Source organism: Coturnix japonica, chromosome 1, assembly GCF_054131305.1.
Source record: "Coturnix japonica strain WE chromosome 1, WE-NBRP24, whole genome shotgun sequence".
Lineage (NCBI taxonomy): Eukaryota > Metazoa > Chordata > Aves > Galliformes > Phasianidae > Coturnix > Coturnix japonica.
In genome coordinates, this window is record NC_140663.1 from 123,453,382 (window position 1) to 123,474,843 (window position 21,462).

General features: G+C 38.4%; 1 protein-coding gene across 1 annotated transcript in view; it reads left to right on the forward strand.

Annotated features, from left to right (window-relative positions):
• SLC9A4 (solute carrier family 9 member A4) overlaps positions 1-8,498 on the forward strand; it is a 28,739-nt gene extending 20,241 nt beyond the window's left edge. The window contains exons 10-12 of the mRNA XM_015850047.3: positions 1,605-1,736; positions 2,153-2,243; positions 6,082-8,498. Coding sequence (XP_015705533.2) covers positions 1,605-1,736; positions 2,153-2,243; positions 6,082-6,383 — 525 coding nt within the window. The 3' untranslated portion in view covers positions 6,384-8,498. The remainder of the gene's footprint in view (positions 1-1,604; positions 1,737-2,152; positions 2,244-6,081) is intronic.
• The last annotated feature ends 12,964 nt before the right edge of the window (positions 8,499-21,462 follow it).

Genomic DNA, 21,462 nt, shown 5'->3' on the forward strand with positions numbered 1-21,462 from the left:
GCAGCCATGAAACTGCAGCGCGGAGTTGGTAAACATCGCGTAACTCAAAGTCAGTTAGGAGGCTGCATCCTCCCTCTGTGTGGGAGATACAGTTTCCCCTTGACAAAGGAGGAAAAAAGAAAAATTCCACATCCTCTGGAGCTTTGTCTCACAGGCTTTTGTTGTTCCCCCCAAAAATAATACCTTAGTGGGGATTTGTTTTACAGAAATTTGTACAGATTCTGATGCAGCCCAAGACATCCTATCTACTTAATTCAATCTGGAGCCCAGAATATACAACTGAACAACTGAGTGATCTCATGCAGCAATGAGTTGGAGAGGATATATTACAGTAACCTTGAAATTATGCAGATAAACTAAGCTAACTCACATAACACACATTAGCTAGAAAATGCTAGGCCCTGCTCATTTAAATATGTCACTATTAGTATTATATTCATTCTCAATTTTGTTTGATTTGCCACGGTCAATTATTCTTATAATATTAATTTCTTATCTTACCAGTAACAATTTGCATATATGGCTGCCTCCATTTAGATAGCTGAAATGAACTCTCTCTTCAAAATCAATTACAATAATGACCATTAGTGCCAGTCACTTCCTATGTGGCATTGAAAACTCTGTGCTTTGGAAATGAAAGACTGGAAGTAAAGTAATACTGCTTCTAATAAAACTTTGAAGGCATGGGCACACTTTGCCCTACCAGACCAATTTCAGAAGGAACTACTCAGGTGAGATTTAGACTAGATTCTGCACTTAAGTTTTTCTTAACTTGAACTCCTTCTGTTAAACATTTTTTCTTTTTCTTAAAGGCAGGGAATTATTCTCTTCTCCTCTGTTTCCCAAGATGTTAACAATATATTAAGAAGCTTATCCTAAAACAAGTTCAGTGTTAAGGTAATACTGAGGTATAATACTAAGGGATTAAGTTCCAAATATGGAAAGCAAACTGAGCTGTGCTTTGCCTTCGGGGGATACACTCTTAGCATTATATTTACCTCTCAACATATCTGCAACTTGCTCTGGCTCAGTAATATTAGCACCAAAGTTCAGAGATGGATTAGTGAACTATCTGCCTCCTGGGATCTGCTTTCTGTCTGTAACTCCCAATTCCATGACCAGAACAGGGCTGAGAAAAGGAGGCATGGACAGAGGTGCTGAGAGGCTTATGCAGGTAGATATGTCTACCAAAACGGGCACTGATATCATAGAATCATTAAGGTTGGGGAAAAAACAAACAACCAACTAAGATCACCTCATCCAACCACCAATCTACCCCCACCATGCCCACTCAACTATGTTCCACAGTGCCACATCCACATGTTCCTAAAGACTCCCAATGATGGTGACTCTACCAGCTCCCTGGGCAGCTTGTGTCACTGCCTCACTGCTCTTTCTGAGAAGGAATTGTTCCTGATATCCAACCTGAAATGCTGAGCAGGAGCAAGGTTAGTGTGAGGCTGCTTTTTTTGCACAAGGTACAGAAGAGACTCTTATCAAGTTGGTAGTGTGTCCTTGGCCATGCTATCTATTGGTCTCTGCAGCTTCGCCTTATTAACATTACAATTGCAAAGGGAACTAACAGAGCGTGCTTTCTGTTACAGGCACTGTCATACAACCGCCACAACCTGCCTTCCAACACCAGCGAGAAACAGGCCCAGGAAATCCTCATCCGTCGGCAACACAGCCTGAGGCAGAGTTGCAGGAAGGGGAATAGTTTACCTTGGGGAAGACCGGTACCTGTTATGCAAACTGCTATTCCTGTAATCAAAACTCAGAAAAATGCCTCTGCTTCTCTGTAAACAGGGAAAGAGACGCCCATCTGTATATGCCTCTCTATACCTTGATCAGAAATCACCTTTTGTGTCTGTAAGGAGTAATGTAAAGTGCATTGCTTTCACGTGTACAAAATAAGAGTAAGATCTTTCTGACCAAATGTGGACATTGGATAGCATAGACATTTACAGCTGAGATAATCACAGTTAGTTAAAGAAGAAAAGTAAGTTCTTGCTGGACAAAGTCCTGTTTAATTCTTAGTTGTTACCTGAAATAGGATAGGTAAATCTCAGAAGTGCATGTGCCTATCCTTTGACTTAACACTGACTTTCGCTGGAGGTGAAGTTGAGTTGAACTCATTTTTCTTTGTACACAGGTTAATACCACAAGTGTGCGCTACCTCTCCTTGCCACAGGACCATAGTGGCCAGCCCACTAGGCGGAAAGCCAGGCATGTTACTTTTACAGGTAATGGAAATGTTTGATGCTGTATTCTGCTCTGGCAGTGAGATAAGTGGCCAGTTGTTTGATGGATTTAACAGTACTCAATGAATACTCGCAAGGAAGTCACTGGTCTCTTTAAATGAGCTACACCCTTCTCTCCTATCTTTTTATCTCCACTGTTTATATGGTTATGACTGTTGCAGTTTCTGTCTTGTTCCAGCACCGCCTACTTTTCTCTAATTTCCTCTTGCACAAATACTTCTTTGATCCCTGCAATTTAACATGTGCATGATGACTTCCGTGTAAGCCCAAGAAAGGAAACTGTTTCCTGTGGCCCCATAGACAAAACTGTAAGTGGAAATGTTACGAGATGCTTATGTCACTAGCCTCATAGGGTTGAGGATGACACACTTTTGTACCCACATCTCTATGTCCCAGGACAGTGAGGCTGAGAAGGAGTTCCCAGTAGCACACCCACATGCCATAATTCAGCATAAACACACACACACAGCCAGCTACCCCAAGTAGCACAGCACTCACACAATCACACAGCACCAACAGCCTCTTCCTGTTTCCTTCTCTGGCTGAACATGATGAAAGGCTGGTAGTGGAAAACTGTATACACATGCACACATGTGCACACACACTCTCCCAACACAGACATGCACAGTAGATCCCTCTATAACTGGAACTGGACACTCAGTCTTGCCCCTAGCTGGCTCCTGGGTTCCCTAGTCTCCCCTTGCTTTGCATTCAGGGATACATGCATACAAATCAGTCTTGCTGATACCTTGTCCAGGCTATGGCCCTACCAGTATCCAGCCACAGACTCCGTGCTCTCTCTAATCACTGATCTGGACCTCCTAGTCCACCCAGTAGCTATCTTACAGTCCCAATCTCTTCAGTGTCTGCTATGGTTGCTCCAACACTTACTTCCCAAGCCTCTTATCTTACAGCCTTGTTGATAGCTAGCAATTTTGCACTGACATGCATCTACACAGTATGTATGAACCCCAGTTTTTCTGACTGCTGTACTTGGACTTTCATACACACATGCACACAGTTCAGGGAGCTGCTCAGGAAAATAGAAATAGAGTTTAACAAGAATACTGGTCAGACAGTCTTATTCAGGCATATGGCATAGCTGCACACACATACTGACCAGCCTATGTTTACATGCAACCATCTCCTTTGTATCCTATTTTTCCTCCATTTGTTTTCTGCACTTGTTCCTCCCCAAACCACCCTGATCCTTTCTATTACCCACTTATGGTTCCTTCCTTAAACATCCTATTCTAAGTAGTGTATGATCCTGAAATACTCTCCCATGGTATTCCAGCAATTACCTGGTATCTTCTTCCCTTTTTCCCAGCTTGCTCTCTGTGAACATTTCTGTAGTAATTATTGGACAAACTAACCAGCTAGTCATATTATTTTTGAGGTGTTCAGGGGTGGAGAAACACTGAATTGCCCAATGAAATACAACAGTAGTGTCAGAGAAAATATGGAATTTAGGACACTTAAATAGTCATCAGTATCTCCTTATGTAATGTCTCTGACTCCTTTCTGAGCTTTCATCGTGATTCTGAAATTCAATCACCTACCACTGAAAATGACTCTTCATTTCTGGACAAATTATCTGGAAGTTATTAGAACCATATTTTTAATCACCATCTTTATATCAAAAATTGGATGACAAAGATATTCCATGCAGATGCAGAATTATTTTCTTCCTTTTCTTTTTGTTTTGCTCTGAAATAAATTAAATCAGAAGATATTCCTGTAGGTAAACCATCCCCCTGGTGCTACGCACCTAGATGTGTGGTGGAGGCAGAACAGAAACCCATCTATTTAGAAATGAAGATCAAAGTTATTCTAGGGGGGAAGTTAATTTTAATTTTAATTTTTGTTTTTCTTGAAGAACAAATTCTTTCCTGTTTGGTTTGTCAGGACATCATGGTGGGGAATGTGTGTCTTTTTGTGTCTTTCTAAAAGACTCAAATTATTCTATCAGCCTCAGATCTAGAAGCCTTTCAGACACTTTCAAAGGTCCAAGTCTTGCTAGCACAGATAGGTACATTATTTTAGTAGAGTGATTAGTAAATTCTGAAGCATTTAACATAGATATGTTTTACTAGTATCCAGGCCTAAATTTGAGATCTGTCTTGTGATGTATTTCAATAGTTAGACTTCTTGATATGGTTTCTGACTTCATAAAACTCTATGAAATATTCTGTAATGCTCTTATGAAAATCAGTTACATATGAAATTCAAGGCTGAACACATTATGTTATAGTCTCTGTCCAACAAATAATTCAAAATGAACTCATCTCAATACAGTCCTATTACTTCTTGTTTCTACTAGAACATAAAGGTTTTCCTGCAGTTAAAGGGGGCTTTTTTAGAATTATCATACGGAAGGGAAAACAGGGTGGGGAGTAATGAAGGTATAGAAATCAAATAGTTCAAATAGCTTAGAGTCATATTTACTTTGAAATGAATGTTCAGTTAACGTTCTTCATTCTCTGATCTAGTATAGAACGGCTTGGCTTGCAAGGGACTTTAGTATTCATACCGCTTGAAATGTCTACAGCAGGAGAGAGAATTAGAGGTCTTTCTGCTGTAAGCACCCTCCAGCAAGCTTACTTGAACTCATACATAGCACAAGCAAAAATTTTAGTAAATGGGAGGACAGAATTGACTGCAAATATATAGATCCTTAGATTAACAGCGCTTCCTGTCATTCATTAAAGAAATAATTTATTTGGCGGTATATATCCACTGATTTCCTCAAAGAACAAAACAGAAACCCTTCAAATCTGAAAATATCTATCCTGTCTTATTTCTTGTGGGTGTTTGTGGTACGCCCACATGGTCTAACAGAAGAGGGCTCTGCTGTTAAAGATTTGTGCTCTTACTCAGCAGAATTAAGTGCAGGTGTGTGTCCTCTTATTTTATGGCAACAATCTAGCCAATATTAAATGTAAATAACTTAATAGTTATTAAATTGTAATACATTTGTAAGTTCTGACTATGTGACTATACCTAATGCCTGCAAGCTTTACAGGATATGATCTAGTTTTATCCTTCATGTAGCTATATCTTTATCTCCCAAAACTTCCTGAATTTTTAGGAGTTGTTTCTTAAGTTAACTAATTTGCTAGTGATTTGTCAGACTACACATGGCCTTAAAAAGGGTAAAAGAAATACATTTTGTAAACTCTTCAGGATAAAAGAGACAGTTGGGGCCTATTGCAGTCACATTTTTATTGTGTACTTGCAGCATGGCAAGCTGGTAGGAGTAGGTCTGACACGCCCAAAGTAATCAAAGCACCATAAAGTCAAACTCCCAGTTTCAAGTGAAACTGTTTTCTTCCCAGTTGTTAATAACAGGTGACTGGTTATCTTGATTTTCAGTGGTTCTAGGGTCTTTGTAGTCACTGTTTGATTTCTACTGTGATTTTTACAACATTTTTCAACCACTGCACTAGATATATTCATTAAATCAGTAGTTGAAAAGTTGAAAGATACATGAAGGAATACTCTTGTCTGAGAAAGTATGAGTTGCTTCAGTGCATATGGAAAGATATCTGAATGTGTTTTCTCAGTAGGGTTTCAGAGTAGCAGTACGATCAATAAGATCTTTTAAATGTCAGCATTGGGATGAAAGTAAAGATCTAGGGTTATTTTTAGATCTTGCCTGTTCCCTTATTCTGTAGCAATTACTTAAAATCTTTCCATTTCAAGATTTAAAACCATAATGCTGTACAATACTGAATACCATTTAACCGTCCTTGTCAACACCATGGTGTTTGTCTCATATTTTTTCCCTTCATCATAAGAATTCTGTATCTTCTTTCAGATCACCCCAGAAGTAGTTCTGAGTCTGGAATCCCAGTAAAGTTCAAACCCCAGCCCCGACTATGGCCACTAGAAACAAAACACTACCCAGAGGAGCTGGTTCCAATGGCACACTTGGATAGATGTGACCGTTCATCCCATTTCTCAGGTCGAAGAGGAAGTACGATCAATCGTCGTCATTTCACCAGAGCACACAGTCGAGCTGCAATGCCAAAGCCTCGAGGCACTGTGAGAAAACTACAGGGGTATGAGTCAGAAGAAGAGACAGAAATCATGGCACCAGCTAAGCCATTAGATATATGAGGAGCAGAGAAGAGCAATATTTGCATCTCTAGGGCCCTTTGTGCACTGTTACAGAGAAAATAACAAAGCTCTTATATGAACCAAACCACAATTTTTCCTTTGGGACCAGTGCAGTCGTTCTCATATCACTTTTAAGTACTGTATCAAGGTACTTAGTGGTACTCAGACTCAAATTCTTATATGTTTATATTAAGCTGCCTTTTGGTAAAACAGTGCAGGAAAGAGAGGAACATGATCTTTGTAGGGATTTGGGCATGGGTTTAGATAACAACAGTTGGGCATTCTAGTTGGGAGCTGATATTTCCATCTTTTGTTCTAAACTGTGGATTAAATCCAAGAGAACGAATCACAGGTGATAAGGATGTGGTTAAGACATGGGTGCCCAGATTGGTAACTTTAAAGGTCTAAGCAAGTTGAACCTTAGAGTAGCTGAAATGTTCCACGTAAGAATGGGGATAAAGGCATTTTTAGGACACCTAAATACCACTGAAAATGCCTGGAAGGGTACACAAATGAAAATAATTATTTAGTGGTCATTCTAAGCTCTTGGATATCCACCAGCATCTCAGGTTTTGGCTTTGGAAAAGTGCCTGAAGTGAGTTATAGGATGGTCTGGGATTCTTGAAACTTCAGTGTGGATGCATAACCCATGTACAGTTTTTTTAGATAAAGAAAGGAGATATTCTAGTTCTAACAAATCCAGAGATTACTCTTCTGGAAGGGATGCTGTTTGGAGACTAACATGAAGCTCATATTTTTCAAATATGAGACAGCAAGGATGTGCAAAATAGACATGTGATTATAGCTCTAGTCTAGTGAGGCAGAGGTGTTTGTCATGGAGAAGCTAACCGCCATCTCTCGCTCCCACCTTGCTGGGGGTGCCCAAATCACTAGGCTATTCTTGTCACTGAAGCTGGATTGGCACCCTAGGTGGGAAACAAGAGTTGGACAAAAAAGAAAAGAGAGTCTAGTCTGACTTTATATCCTTCTGGCTAGCAGGAAATAAAGGCTCTGTATTGTGCTGCCAGATTTTTAGGACTGTAGACGCATAGAATCCTCAGAATTGAAATATGACTGTAAAATCATCTAGTCCAACTCTCCTGCAATGAACAAGGATATATCCACAAGTAGATAACGTTGCTCGAAGCCTAATCTGTCCTGGCCTTGAATGTCTCAATGGATGGGGCATCCACCACCTCTCTGGGCAACCTGTTCCAGTGCCTTACCACCCTCACTGTAAGAGACTTTTCCTTATATCCAACCTAAATCTCCTCTCCTGCTGAGCATTCTTTTCAGCTGACTCCATGTACTCATGCACAAATTTCAAAAGTAAATCTCCCTAATGCTAAGAACAAAGGAAGCAAGAAGCTGTGGGCCTGGGACATATTTGTTGAAGTCTAAACTTCCAATCAGAAACACTGGTCATCTAAGTGCCTCTGACTGAGCTTCTTTCTGCAAAATGGAAGAGGCATTACCAGTGTTGTTAAACTGTAGGTAAGCAGATTTTAAAACAAAGGAATAATTTGAGTCCAGAAGTCCATAAACTCGCCCTTACAGCTCTACTAAAATTTGCAGCTGAGAAATTCATCAAGTTTGGTCACTTTCTTCCAGTTTCTCTCTTCTAGTCAAAGCTTGCTTAGCTATCCAACATGAGATCTGTAAATGTACTGCAGGAAGCAGAAAGATAAGAGATAAACAGTGACGCCTTTCTGATTCTGGGGGAAGATTTTACTGTTAAGCACTTGCCCAAAAGATCTTTGAAGAGTAAGTTATGACTTCATCACATTTCTTACAATGGATTTCTGATTCAGCAGAGGTAGTATCTAAACTAACAAACTGGAAGGCATTACTGGAGAAAGAGAAAATAAAAGCTTTCTTTTTTTTCCTCATATTTGAAGGTGTTTTTTGTTAATATTTAAAGATCATAATGAATCATCAGTACTGAAACTTTACTGAGCTTTCTGAATCTTAGGTTCTGTTTGCATTTCCTCATTGTACCAGATAGATAAATTATCTAACTTCCTTTTATGAAAGGGTAAGCTTTGTCTTTTGTTCTGACAATGAGCAAACAAACACCATTCTGTATCTGAAAATCAACAAATAAATCCTGCTCACTAAATTTGTGTTCCATGTAGTCCTTAAACAAAAACTTTATGCCAGATCTCAATCCTACTGCAAATTATACTGACATATAATGAATGTCAGTGAATCAATGAAAACATTATTTTAAGGAAGAAAAAGTGTAATCGTAGTGCAATTTAAGACTTGATTTTCTGTGGGATACCCAGTTGCAATATGAAATTTAACTGAGGGAAAAATCAGATGAGTGGTTGCACAGCTGATGTAGGTGCATGGAAGGGGGAATGAAAAGATGGGATCTGCTCCTGCATCATGAGGTCTGAAGGAGGTGGAATCTCCAAAACCAGCAGTGAGTGATGTGGATCAGAGGCAAACACTGAGAATAGTAATGGACAGAAAGTGGCACTCTGAGAGAACAGTGAAGAGAGGATTCAATCCTGTCTTCAAAGGAAAAGGAGAGTTCAAGGCTCAGGAGAGAGATTAAACAGGAATTACTGTGTGCTGCAAATTCAGCATTTCCTCTTAAGAAGATATAATGAAGAGTTTGTCTGGGGAAACTGGAGAGGTACAAAGTCTATGTGAAATGAGGAAGGTGAATGGGACCGTATCATTGAATAGGACTAGACATGGATCGTGAGAAAATATGTGCAATTTTGTCAGGATATTTTTGGAAGACATGCTTAAAACTGACTCCTAGATTTTTTATTGAATGTAATAAAAGTTGTGGAACATTTTTATAGTTACCTATTATAAGTAGGGAGCAAAGTGTTTAATTTCTAGTGACCATTTATACCAGAACTGGAGAAAAATAATCAAGTCTTTCTAAAATATAAATAAAGCTAGTACATAGCAGGAGCCACATCTCCCACTTCTGGTTCATTTCCTAATCTTTTCTCATAGGAAATCCGTGAGCCAGATCTTCAGAGAGTGTAAAGCCTTAGAGAACCCAGCAGTTAACAGAGCTCTCCCAGCTTTTGCTGTCTGGTCCCCAGACATGTAAAGTCTATTTTTAATTTGCTTTCCTAGCAATGAGAAAGTAGTTCTGGAAGAAAATTTTTTTATGCACCATTAGTTGCAGATAATGGGCCTGCTGGTCATTAGCCAAGAAACCATGCTGCAGATACCTATACAAAATATGTTCCAATGTATAAAGTTGCACTGTTTATTTGTTTTCATGGTTATTTCATATTTGTGGAAAAGGAATTCTCCTTGAAGAGTCATATTGCTTATGTTTTAAATGGCAATAGCTACAGTAATATTTCATTACAGGTAACGCATACTGTGTCTGTAGACTCTCAGGCCTGGTCTGTAGAGAAAACTGAAGTCTTTAAGGGCAGGAGTTTAGACCCTCAGCTGGTTTGTAAGTCCTCATGTATGGGGGCATTCCTAAACACCAGCCTGAGCTACGTCCTGGAAATGTGTAAGTCACTTCAAGGTCTCCATTTCAGACTGGTACAGAGCTACTGTTTACCCAGGAATTTAAATTGCACTGTGATTTAAGGTGAATTGGCACAGGGAACTCATGCCCAGAAGGTGAAGAATTGGTATTAAAAATCCACAGAAGAAAGAAACTCAGGACTTAAGACTGTTTCCTTGGGGCAGAAGGATAATACTGAAGGAGTGAGCTTCAGGAAGGAATAACAATAATGAATACCTCACACCTTTAACACAAGAGGGAAAACATAAGATGCACTGGAATAGAAGTTGCTAACCAGCAACAACAACAAAAGATAGTGGGAAAATATTTTAATCATGAAAGCAACAACAGTCCAACAGAATACTAGAGAAGGAGAGAGTGAGAGAGTGAGTTTCCAAGGTCACTAGTATGTTATGAAGAATCATAGAAACACAGAATGACCTGGGTTGAAAAAGGACCACAGTCATCATCTGGTTTCAACCCCCTTGCTATGAACCGGATTGCCAACCACCAGACCAGGCTGCCGAGATCCACATCCAGCCTGGACTTGAATGTCTCCAGGGATGCAGCATCCACAACCTCCAGGAACTGGCAATACTTTCATATTTACTACATGGCATGATTACTGTTGGATGCTCTTATTCCTCCTGTAGCTCTTACTCCTCCACTAATATCTTAGGCAAGTAGGAATTTGCAGTAAAAGAGAATATTTCCTTTAGAGAGCCTACAACTAAAGAAACAACAGCAAGGGGAGCATGGGTAATCAAGGTATGACAGCAGGTAGTGTAAGGACCTCTCAGTTTTCAGTTATTGTTTGATAGAGTGCACTACAAGAAGACATCTCTATGGTCTCTCTTCCATGGAAAGCAGTGCCCACTGGAAATTTCTGCACTCGTGAAATCCAGGCTGCCATTGTCTGTACAGTAACCATGGAAGCAAAGCGCTGTCTGAATAGTAATGTCAACCAGCAGGAGCGAGAAGGATACTATGAAAGGACTCACACAAGATTCAGGCTTCACACTAGGGGAAGACATCAGTGGAGGAACACAGAAGGAGGTGGAACAGTTCACCTCACAGCATGGCTTGAAGCTGAAGTACGTGAAGTAGGAATGTTTCCATCAAGGACAGAGAAGGAAAACAGTAATAGATGGTAAATAACAAGTGCCTAGACAAGAGCAAGAGCTTTGCATGCAGCAATTTGTCAGACAGGCAGAAAAGTGCCGTGCATATCAACCTAATGAGGCAAATTGAAAGACAAACTAAGTTAGGATGTAGTAAGAGCAATCAAGATTTGATAGGATTCAGAAAAGTTGACCAAGGCTTCAGGCTGGATACTTGTAGAGAAGCAGCAGCTGTGATCATTTTCAGCAAGCAAATGATAGCTTAATCCATATTTAAGAGTGAGGTAGTTTAGAGGACAAGTGAAATCTAATTTTAAATCATAATATTGCTATTGATAAATTTATTGACTTTTAAGTAACAGATGATGAAAATAATTGTGATATTTATTTTCTTGCTGGTATGTGAGTTTTTAATGTCAACACTGTCAGGGGTTTTCCTGTAACCTTTAAAACCTTTTAATTGTCATATCTGAATAGAAACTGCTATTTAAATGCCTATGTGAGACTCTGGAAAGTCAGTTCAATGTTTCTAAGCTTCCTTTCTTCATAGCCTCCTTTTCTAATTTTCTGTCTACGTATATGAATCAAACTCAAACATTAAGAGTGGAAAAACAGATTACCCTATCTTTATATTTTGTTTGCTTTTTAGGTAGGACAATTACGTTTATTGTTTTATCAAACTCACCTCAAAATTTAAGGTGTCACAGTAACATGAGTAATACTCTGAAATAGTTAGGACAACTGGAAATATACTGGACTAAGTTACCTAATTTATTTCCTTTTAATAATCTCTCTTAATGTTACCCACAAGTGAAACTCTTTTTTTTCTTTCCTGCTTTGGTTTCATGAGTGAACTTGCATGATTAACAATAGTTCTTGTTAATTTCTATTCCGTCCTTCCTCTTGGAACAATGGGATTTTCTGCTACCTTTCAATCATAAGAAATGAGACTTAGGCTGAATACAATAGCACCAAGCTCAGATTTTCAGGCTACCCTTTCTTTGACAAACAGCAGTTGTGCCACTAGATGACAGCTGTTCAGTAGTAGATATTCAAACTGAACGTCAGCCATGACTTCTTTCACACTGTCTTTGTGGGAGCAAAAGAGCTGAAAAGAAGTGAGCCACACTGAGCTGGTGGCGCTAGGTACTAGTCATCCACATCTGCAAACATGGCTGGGTTACTAGACATTCTGCTAACTACAATACTGTCAAGAATTGTAGAATCACAGAATAGTTTGGGTTGAAAGGCATCTCACAGCCCACCCAGCCCCAACCCCTGCCATGGGCAGGGCTGCCCCCACCAGCTCAGGCTGCCCAGGGCTCCATCCAACCTGGCCTTGAACACCTCCAGGAATGGGCACCACAGCTTCTCTGGGCCGCTGTGCCAGCACCTCAAGAAGCCTGAAATCAAACTGTTGGGTTTTCTTTGCTAGCACGTAGCTTAAGTACTATTTTTGACTTACTAGTAGATACTGGGTTGAACACCGTTTGTTCCTTACTTTGCTGTATTATCAGCAGTGATAAGCAGTGAAAATAACACGTTTTATGCAAATATCAAAATAAAAGAGCTCTTTCTTTCTTTCTTTCTTTCTTTCTTTCTTTCTTTCTTTCTTTCTTTCTTTCTTTCTTTCTTTCTTTCTTTCTTTCTTTCTTTCTTTCTTTCTTTCTTTCTTTCTTTCTTTCTTTCTTTCTTTCTTTCTTTCTTTCTTTCTTTCTTTCTTTCTTTCTTTCTTTCTTTCTTTCTTTCTTTCTTTCTTTCTTTCTTTCTTTCTTTCTTTCTTTCTTTCTTTCTTTCTTTCTTTCTTTCTTTCTTTCTTTCTTTCTTTCTTTCTTTCTTTCTTTCTTTCTTTCTTTCTTTCTTTCTTTCTTTCTTTCTTTCTTTCTTTCTTTCTTTCTTTCTTTCTTTCTTTCTTTCTTTCTTTCTTTCTTTCTTTCTTTCTTTCTTTCTTTCTTTCTTTCTTTCTTTCTTTCTTTCTTTCTTCCTTTCTTTCTTTTTTTTAAGGGTCTTGGAAAAGAACTTCTAGTCCTTTAGCTAGCTTTAACCATGCCTTTCTTAAGGATATTTTTTTCATAACAGAAACTTGCACTGAGTGAGGAAAAATGTACAAACAGAAACCAGCTGCCCAAATATATTCAGCCTCAATTTTATTCACTGAATACTGAGAATACTTGCACAGTGTCTTCCAGGTCTGCGTGCGCAGAAACCACAGATAGCTCAGAGGGACAGCATCCTGAGAATTGTGGCAGTGTTAAAAGCCCATGCGAAAGGTGGAGAAAGAGAAACTTGCACAAAACAAATGAGCTGTGGGTGTATCTCATACAGGAACAGTGCCAGGAACCAAACATGAGACTCTGCTCCCTTGACCCCATGTCTGCCTTTACTTCCCTTAGGCTTCAGGTGACTGAAATTGACAAAAAGGAACAGAACAAAAGAACAAGCTGAAACTGTTCCTTCATCTCTTTCCACACACACACACACACAAAATAGAAACAACCTGCACAGAAGTAACTGTGCACCGCCTGAAGACAGGTGTCAAGATCTGCTGTTTAAAAACATCTGTCCTAAAAAACAAACAAACAAACAAACAAAAAACCATAAAATTTTGTCATATTTAAAATATATATAATGTAAAGAAAATAAAATTCTTCACATATTTTTTTTTCCATGGTTCGTCTTTTCCAAAAATTAAGCATGTTTTCCGGAGCAACAAAAAAACACTGAAGGGACATGTAAGAGGTAACTATATTATGGGAAATACTCTTTTTCCTTTGAAACTGAATCAGAAACTCTGGGAATTTGTTTCAGCTTTTGTATTTTTGTTGAATAAGTGACTGAAGCTGTAGGTATTTGGTTTGTGTTAGAACTGGGACAAATCTTTCCAGCTTTCTATGTGTCAGTTTTCTCACATAAAATGGAGATAAAGGCACTCAGGGCTATGTCATATAGATGTGATTCAAGCTATGAGAGATGCTAGATTTGGCATGGGAACTCCAGGAGCCTTCTGCTCATTGGATCAGCAGCTGGAGGACAGAGGTTGACTTGGGGCAGCCTTATGGCAGATGGAATGCACCCATGGGGCTGGAGTCCATGGGCATCAGGTTGAGGCAGCCAGTGGCTCACATCCCTTGAACAAACGTGAATGGCTCCTTTGCAATGGTCTGGCAAGCAATTTAGACTTGATCAGCTCCGACTGGAGCTCAGACACCTACCTCACTGGTAGACATCTTCATGGTGAACATCTAAATACATCCATTAGAAGTGGAAATCCACTGTTCTGATCCTTTAAGCAGTTCTGACAACCATGAATGAAAATCAGCTTTTCAAAAGTAGACATAATGACTGCTTTGGTTCTGAGATGAGTTTTATTTTCCTGTTCAGTAAACGAAGGTATTTCTCCTTGTAGGCATAAAAAGGTAATGTATATTTTTAACAGTGTCTCGCTGTGCACAATTCCTATATTCTCTTTAGTTCTGAAGGAGCTTTGTCTGCAGGCATTTTTGGCTTAATCTACTGCAGTGGATTTTGCAATAGAAAACTGCAAGGCTCACATTACTGCTAGCTCAAATGGACCCTTTGGCTTGAATTCCTCTTAATGATAGATATTGCCAAATGTTTCTTCATCATTTTCTTAATTATGCAAAAGTGGATTTAGATGAAAGTGATGACTGCTGACAAATTTGTTAACCAAACCTTTGCAATTTGAAGGTACTCTTTCATAAATTTTTCTCTTATTTTTCCCTGGTGAAAAAAGTTTGATCCTGAATTACCAAGAGCTGCAGAGCAGATATGACTGCTGGTGCCAAGACCAGATTTGCAGATCTTACTTGTAGGAAATGAAAAGAAAAAGAAATGTAGCGACAAAGCTCCAAATATCACTGTAATAAAAACTGCATAAATCATGTTAAGTTCTGAGGATCAAAAGAGACTCTTTTCAAGATTTTCCTGTCAATTCTTATTATCGTTGCTTTTATTTTGTTTTCAACATTAGAAAATTATGTATGAATTTTCTCAAACCAGTCTCAAAAGGGTAAACCAAAACTCTGCTAGAAGAGGGCATTAGTTGTTCTGTTTTATCTCTGGAAAAGACGTGCTTTCACCAAAGAGGAAAAGAGCGGCAGTGACCTCTGTTGATGGAATTAAGCAACGAATGTAAAGAGCCAAAAAGGGAAGGCAACACATTTAAATCCTTTCCTAGGACTGAAGAAGGCCAAAAACAAACTGTGCAAAGAGAAGTGGCTTTCAGGTCGCACATGAAAAAGAGAAAAAACCATTCTCTGAAGACAGACTCTTCAAGAGGATGGATGCTTCTTTTTTTTGTTTGTTTTAGATAATTAATTCACTTTGGTGTGGAATTCTCACTATTGGCGTAAAGAGAGGATGTAGCACACTAGCAGAGATGTTTCTTCAAGTGTTGTATTACATTACAGTAGTTTTCATAGCCAAAAGGAAAACAACATTTTTGTATGTATTACGTGATCTGAATTTAGTGACCGGTTCATTGTGCCAGCCTGACACACTGGATCCTTGAAGTTTTGAGGCAACTAAGCCTTCCACTTGGCAGGCTGCCTGGTTTGGAGACAAGTGTCTAGGAACTGTCATGCCCTTATGGCCAAGAATTTGGAACAGGTCTTTATCTGCTAGTTCTGATGTGGGAAAATAATTAAACACGTAGATACCCACAAGAATCTCAACCTTAATGCTTAACTTAAGGTTGGGAGTAGTCTCAATAAAGCAAAGCACATAAGGATTGATTCCATACAGCTCAAGTTATTGAAATCAATAAGAGAACTTCAATCAAAGGTTACGTAGATCGTGGAAATCAGGGTATTGTATCTTTTTTCTTTTTTCAGTCTTTTGCTTTTTCTAAGAGCAGAGAAAAACAGAAACTTAAATGAGAAGGATCAGGGCTCCAAACTGTTAAATTTATTTTGTGGTTTTATGCTGTCCAGTAAATAACTGGTACCCACGCTTTTTGCTTTTCCAGGAGTCACAGCAATACAGACTGTTGTATTTTTCCTTCTATATCTAGTGTTAGGGATGGAAGGTCTAACCATGATCATAAAGCTGGGGGTTTCCTGAATTCAGGTATTTAGTTTCTTAATGCCTCCACCTGGGCTTCACAAGCTTTAATTTTAGTCTACTTTTCAGAACTAGTGCTATCAGGATCCCAATCCTGAAATTTCCTTCTCATGCAAAACAAATGCGCATTGATAATGACACATTATTAGTAAGATGATCCATTATCATATCTTCATTCAAGCTTCATAAAGAATTACTTCTACAAATGTAAGGAGGAATAAAAATCTCAGTTTATTTTGTTTTTATTATAGATAAAATCAGAAAATGAAATAATATATCAGTGCGACTTGATATCATTAACTGGATCTTAGAGGCATACTTGCTATGCTAGTGTGAGAAAATTGATTCTAGTCTACATATTTTATAGATATTGAGCATATAGCACTTTATGAAAATTTAAAATAAGACTAAATATTGTAGCTACTTATTTGAGGATTCTGTGCTGTCAAGCATCAAGCATGTGTTGATGTATCTTCCATATATAACTAACCATACTGAAAAACACCTGTGGAGACTCATGGGGAACTAGGTCTGTATTATTTGCTCTGCATAAGTCTGACAAAATTTTGTGGTCAGTGGTCAGGATGACAAATACAGCTGAATGGACCATAGATCAGTGATTTCTTTCACTCAATACACTGAGCATCCTATGAAGACCTCTGCATGTTAAGGCCTCCAGTTACTCAGTCACTCCTTTCAGGATGCCCCAGGACTCTATTTGTGGGAGAATTAATATATTAAATAAAGAAAATTATTTAACAGTAAATGAGTAAATTAATTCTTTATTCAGAACAATTCTATATAAAGAATAATTACTTTCTTCCAAGGATAATTCAAATATATTTTTAAGATAATTGATACAATTTCAAGATGAACATTTGTGATATTGAATATAGCCAAAATTTTTGCACTGGAAGTTGAAATAACCCATGTTCTGATACCTGTGTGGTGTCCCAGTTCCATATGTACTATCTTTACAGTTGCAGGTATGGTTTAGGCAGAAGGTTGAGAATCAAAAAGAATTTAAATATCTCGTTGCCATTTTTCTATAATTCATTCTTATTAACCCAACATTCAGGCTTAATAATTTAAGCCTTTTTTTCCCCACTTTACTTTTCCAGTCCATTTATGAACAAGTTTCTGAGTGGTTACTTATATACTGTTCTTCAGAGGTCAGTTCTCATGGCTTATCTTGTAGAAAAGAAATAAAAAAGTCAGCAGTCATCTTTTTCTTACATCTGGCAAGTATCTTTTTTCATACAATTATAACTCAAACTGTTTGACAGGAATTTGTCCAAAGCTAAAGAATATATTTGGATGGAGATTAAAATGGAAAATTACATCTTCAGAGATGTACTTTTCTTTAAATTACTAGTATGTGAAAACTGTTTTGGAACTTTAATTGCTGCTACAGACTTACTACAAAATAAACTTTGTTATAAACCCTGGCCGATCCTTATCTATAACCAAAAATCTCCACAATGGCAAGAGTGTAATATAGGGTGAAATCATGCTTGAATTTGGAATTTTTTACCACCAAATTTAATGAGACAAAATTTCCTCTTTTCAACAGAACTTCTCCCATTGTGTGCATGTGGAGATTATGCAGATCCTGTAATAATTGCTTGATTTTTTTACAGTGAGGAGACTTACATACTTTCTGGTTTTGGCACCACACAGAAACATTTGGGCATGATTTCTCAGAGAAAACTGGACAATCCAAACCCAGAGTTTGAGTGACCTCCTGAGTTGGAAGCCAGCTCCTCTGTTAAGCACCAGCTCTGAACCCTAACAATTATGCCTGTTTCCATAAACTGCAGCTGAACCTGCCATTTTTTTTGACCATTGGGATTTTGGCAACTTGCATCTCTCTTCTCGTGCTGTTTCAACATGTTCCAGGTGGGACAAACCTGGAGAGAAGGCTTCCTCAAAAGCCACCAGAGTAAGAACCACAGCAAAGGGGATAGATAAAATCTCTTCTAATCACAGAAATGTGGAATGGTTGAGGTTGAAACAGACCTCTGTATGTCATCTAGTCCAGCTCCTAAATGATGTCTTTTTTCCCCTTTCTGTGAGTTGTCACTTGGAGAGGACCTGGTCAATGTACACTGCCACATCTCTTCTTAGCAACAGTCAAAACTCAAATTTCTTGCCAGCACTGTAAGAAAAAGTTATGAACGGTTATAAAGTGGTATGTGCAGTGAATTATGAGGCATGAGACACCTTATTCATCGGGGCCTGTAGCTGTAATAACAACAGCAGGAGAAAATAAGGGTTTAAAATCCACTACATCTGGCTTTGAACATGTCAGCACTGAGCTCCTTTCATGATCAGCTGTAAGAGTCAGTACTGGGCGCAGCTTTTCCAAGGAAGACTGTTGCACAAGAAAGCAAAGAACCAGGGACAAATACAAGGAAATGGATACAATCTCCTCAATAAAGCAACATGTCTTGACATTGAGTACATTCATTTGTTCTAAATGTTGAGACGCAGTCTACCATTCCTCCCAACTCCCTTATTTTACTTTCTGTAAGGATGACTAGAACTGAGATTTCTATGAAAACACAAGAGATTCCACCACACCCTTGCCATTACCTTTAGGACAGCCAGGAAACCTGAAAGAAATCAATATTTTTCTTTACCTAATGACCTATCCAAACATATTTTAAGAGCTATATATAAAACAAATAATTATTCCAAAGTACAGTCATTCATGTTGAAGTCTAATATTATCAAGTACATAGGTGGCAAAGTGCTTCTCCTTTTTTGGTCAAGTACAACCTATCAGAATGGGGCCACTCTTGCCTGTGGTTAGAATTTGTTTTTCTTTTGCTGTACAGTTTTTTCTCTGATTAAAAGTATACTCACATTTTGATCTCCATATATAATTGTGGGATCAAATTCTGCTTTTTTTATTTTTTATTTTTTAATACATCTTGCAAATGCATGAGATTAAGTCAGTCAGGAACTTTGACATTTCAGTTTCAATGCTGAGCTGAATGGTTTAAGAATACGGGAGCAGGTTCCAATTGCTATATCAGCGTTCATGAAGAAAGGGAGGAATCCTTTAAATTGTAGGTATGTCAATCAAAGCTAATTACATGGAGATTATGTAAGACATAAATAAAATTTTACATGCACATATATGCATGGAAATTTATAGTATTTATATAAAGTACCTACATATAAAAAGAGGCTGAGCGTTAGGCCATGCAGAAACAATGAACTTGTTCTCTACCTGACTATAGCCAACACACCACTATATACAAATGCAGAGTGTAGGTCGGTACAGGGGGTATGAGAGCTGAGTGATACTCATGATGAACGAAGGACCTTGACCTCTGAAGGCACAATGAAAACTTGTTCTAAGAAAAGGCTGATCTATCTTTCCAGTGATATGCTACAAATATTGCATTTCACAGGCTTATCAAGTGCCATTGAGATTAACTGAAGTCGTTTCACTGATATAAAGAAAATTTGCCATCTTCCTCATGGTGTGAGTATGCAGTGTTCCTTTCCACAATATCCAGCAGCCATTAGTTAACTAAATTTTCACTCATCTGAAAGATTTCCAATCAAGTTCCCATGTTTTATATTCCTGTTGGTTTTCATGTGCCTCTTCCCTCCTAAAACATCATCAAATTTATTTGAAAAGTTTCTTCTTATTGCTAAACTGCCCTGTAACTATTGATTTTTTTATTTGGAAAACTCTAATAATGGCAATATTTTTCATTTTCTCTGCACTCTTTTGAAAAGCTACAAGGCATTGTGTCCAGCCTTATCATCTTTGAGTCCAAGCAAAAGGTCTTTCTATTAAAAAAGATTTTGCTGCTTGATCGCAACTGCAATTGAGTATTTTAGGTAGAGGCTCTGTTTAAAATCATTTAACATATGTTTATGGTAACTACAGTGAAACTCAAACCTCCTGTTCTTCTTTGGGTGATCGTCAACATTAAGCCAACATTCTAATGCAAAGAAATGAATTTTCATTCATTTCTGACCTGATTGTTGTGTGCTAACTTCCCCAAGGACAAAGCTGTGTGAGGAGGTGAAGAAGGTTTTAGTTTTACACATGACCTAAGAGCAACACTAAACTGCACTAATTTCTTTTGAAAACAAGGCATCTATAACATTCTGTGTAAAATTTAAGGCCAGACTTCTACCAAGTCATGTGGAAAATCTATGTTAACAACAGCTGTCTGCTGCTCATAAAACCAATCAGCTGAGATCAACAGTGAAATATCCTGCAAGGATTTATTAACTCTCTACAATGAAAACAGTGACATAAAAGTTGCCAGCAATGACCATCAAACTTCAGCGACAGAAAATGAAGGGGCATAAACTTAAATCGCAGAAAAGAAGTAAGTTTCATCAACTCTTGAAATGTGTATTTCTGAACCCAGAAAATTGTAGATTACATAAGCAAAATATCACCTCTTTCTGCTTGTCCTGGATAATGTACACTCACTTCCTACCTCTGTAAATACAGTATTGTATACAGACAGTTAATTCTTTGAAGGCTGTGGAGGATCTAAGCAATTTTATGTGTGTGTGTGTATGTATTCTTGCTAAAGCGTGATTCCCCCAGTTCCCAGTGATGACTCACCGTGAACCAGCACAGGGTGAGTGTATGCATGTTTCACATGTAGGCTCTTGGCAAAAAGAGGTGAAACAAGAGGGTGGGAGAAACAAGGGGCAGGTGAGAAATGAGCTTGGTTATAGAGTAACCAGCAACACTGACTACAGGGTGATGTTCTGGTAGCTTCTAAACTCTTCCTGGAGATCTCAGTCCTTTAATAAAAGCACTTATCAAGGGCCTACATCTAACCTACCATGCCCATATGGAAGAGCTCATGTCAGTAGGGGTGGAGGCCAACCTCAGGCTGTGCTGATGAGTTGTGCACAAGCACACAGAAGAAAGCTTCTGGGGCAGAACAACTGGTCATTATGGGTGAGCCTAGGAATAAGGCGGCAGTTGGTTTCATTCAAGACAGACCACACCTTGGACATAATTTTACTTGCTCCATAACTGCGTAATAAACAAGGTAACATTTATTATTACTATTATTATTATTTTCAGGTAAAAAAAAAACAACAACACACAATATCTAAAACCCACAGCATTTTGGAAGGAAGTGTTTGTCCTACATGCCTGTGCCATTCATCTACTAACAATAAGCAAGCATGAAACATAGCTTAGCAGCCTCCTCAGACTCCAGGGCAGGGGCAGCCCTTTGCTTTGCCAAGTCACCAAATCCAATGCTTGAACTCACAGGAAAGTGTTTAAAATTATGTTTCCCAAGAAGTTAAACATTTAAACTGGTACTTCTGTATTCATGGCAGTGACAATTCCAGGCTAGAGAGCAGTGACTATTTCTGA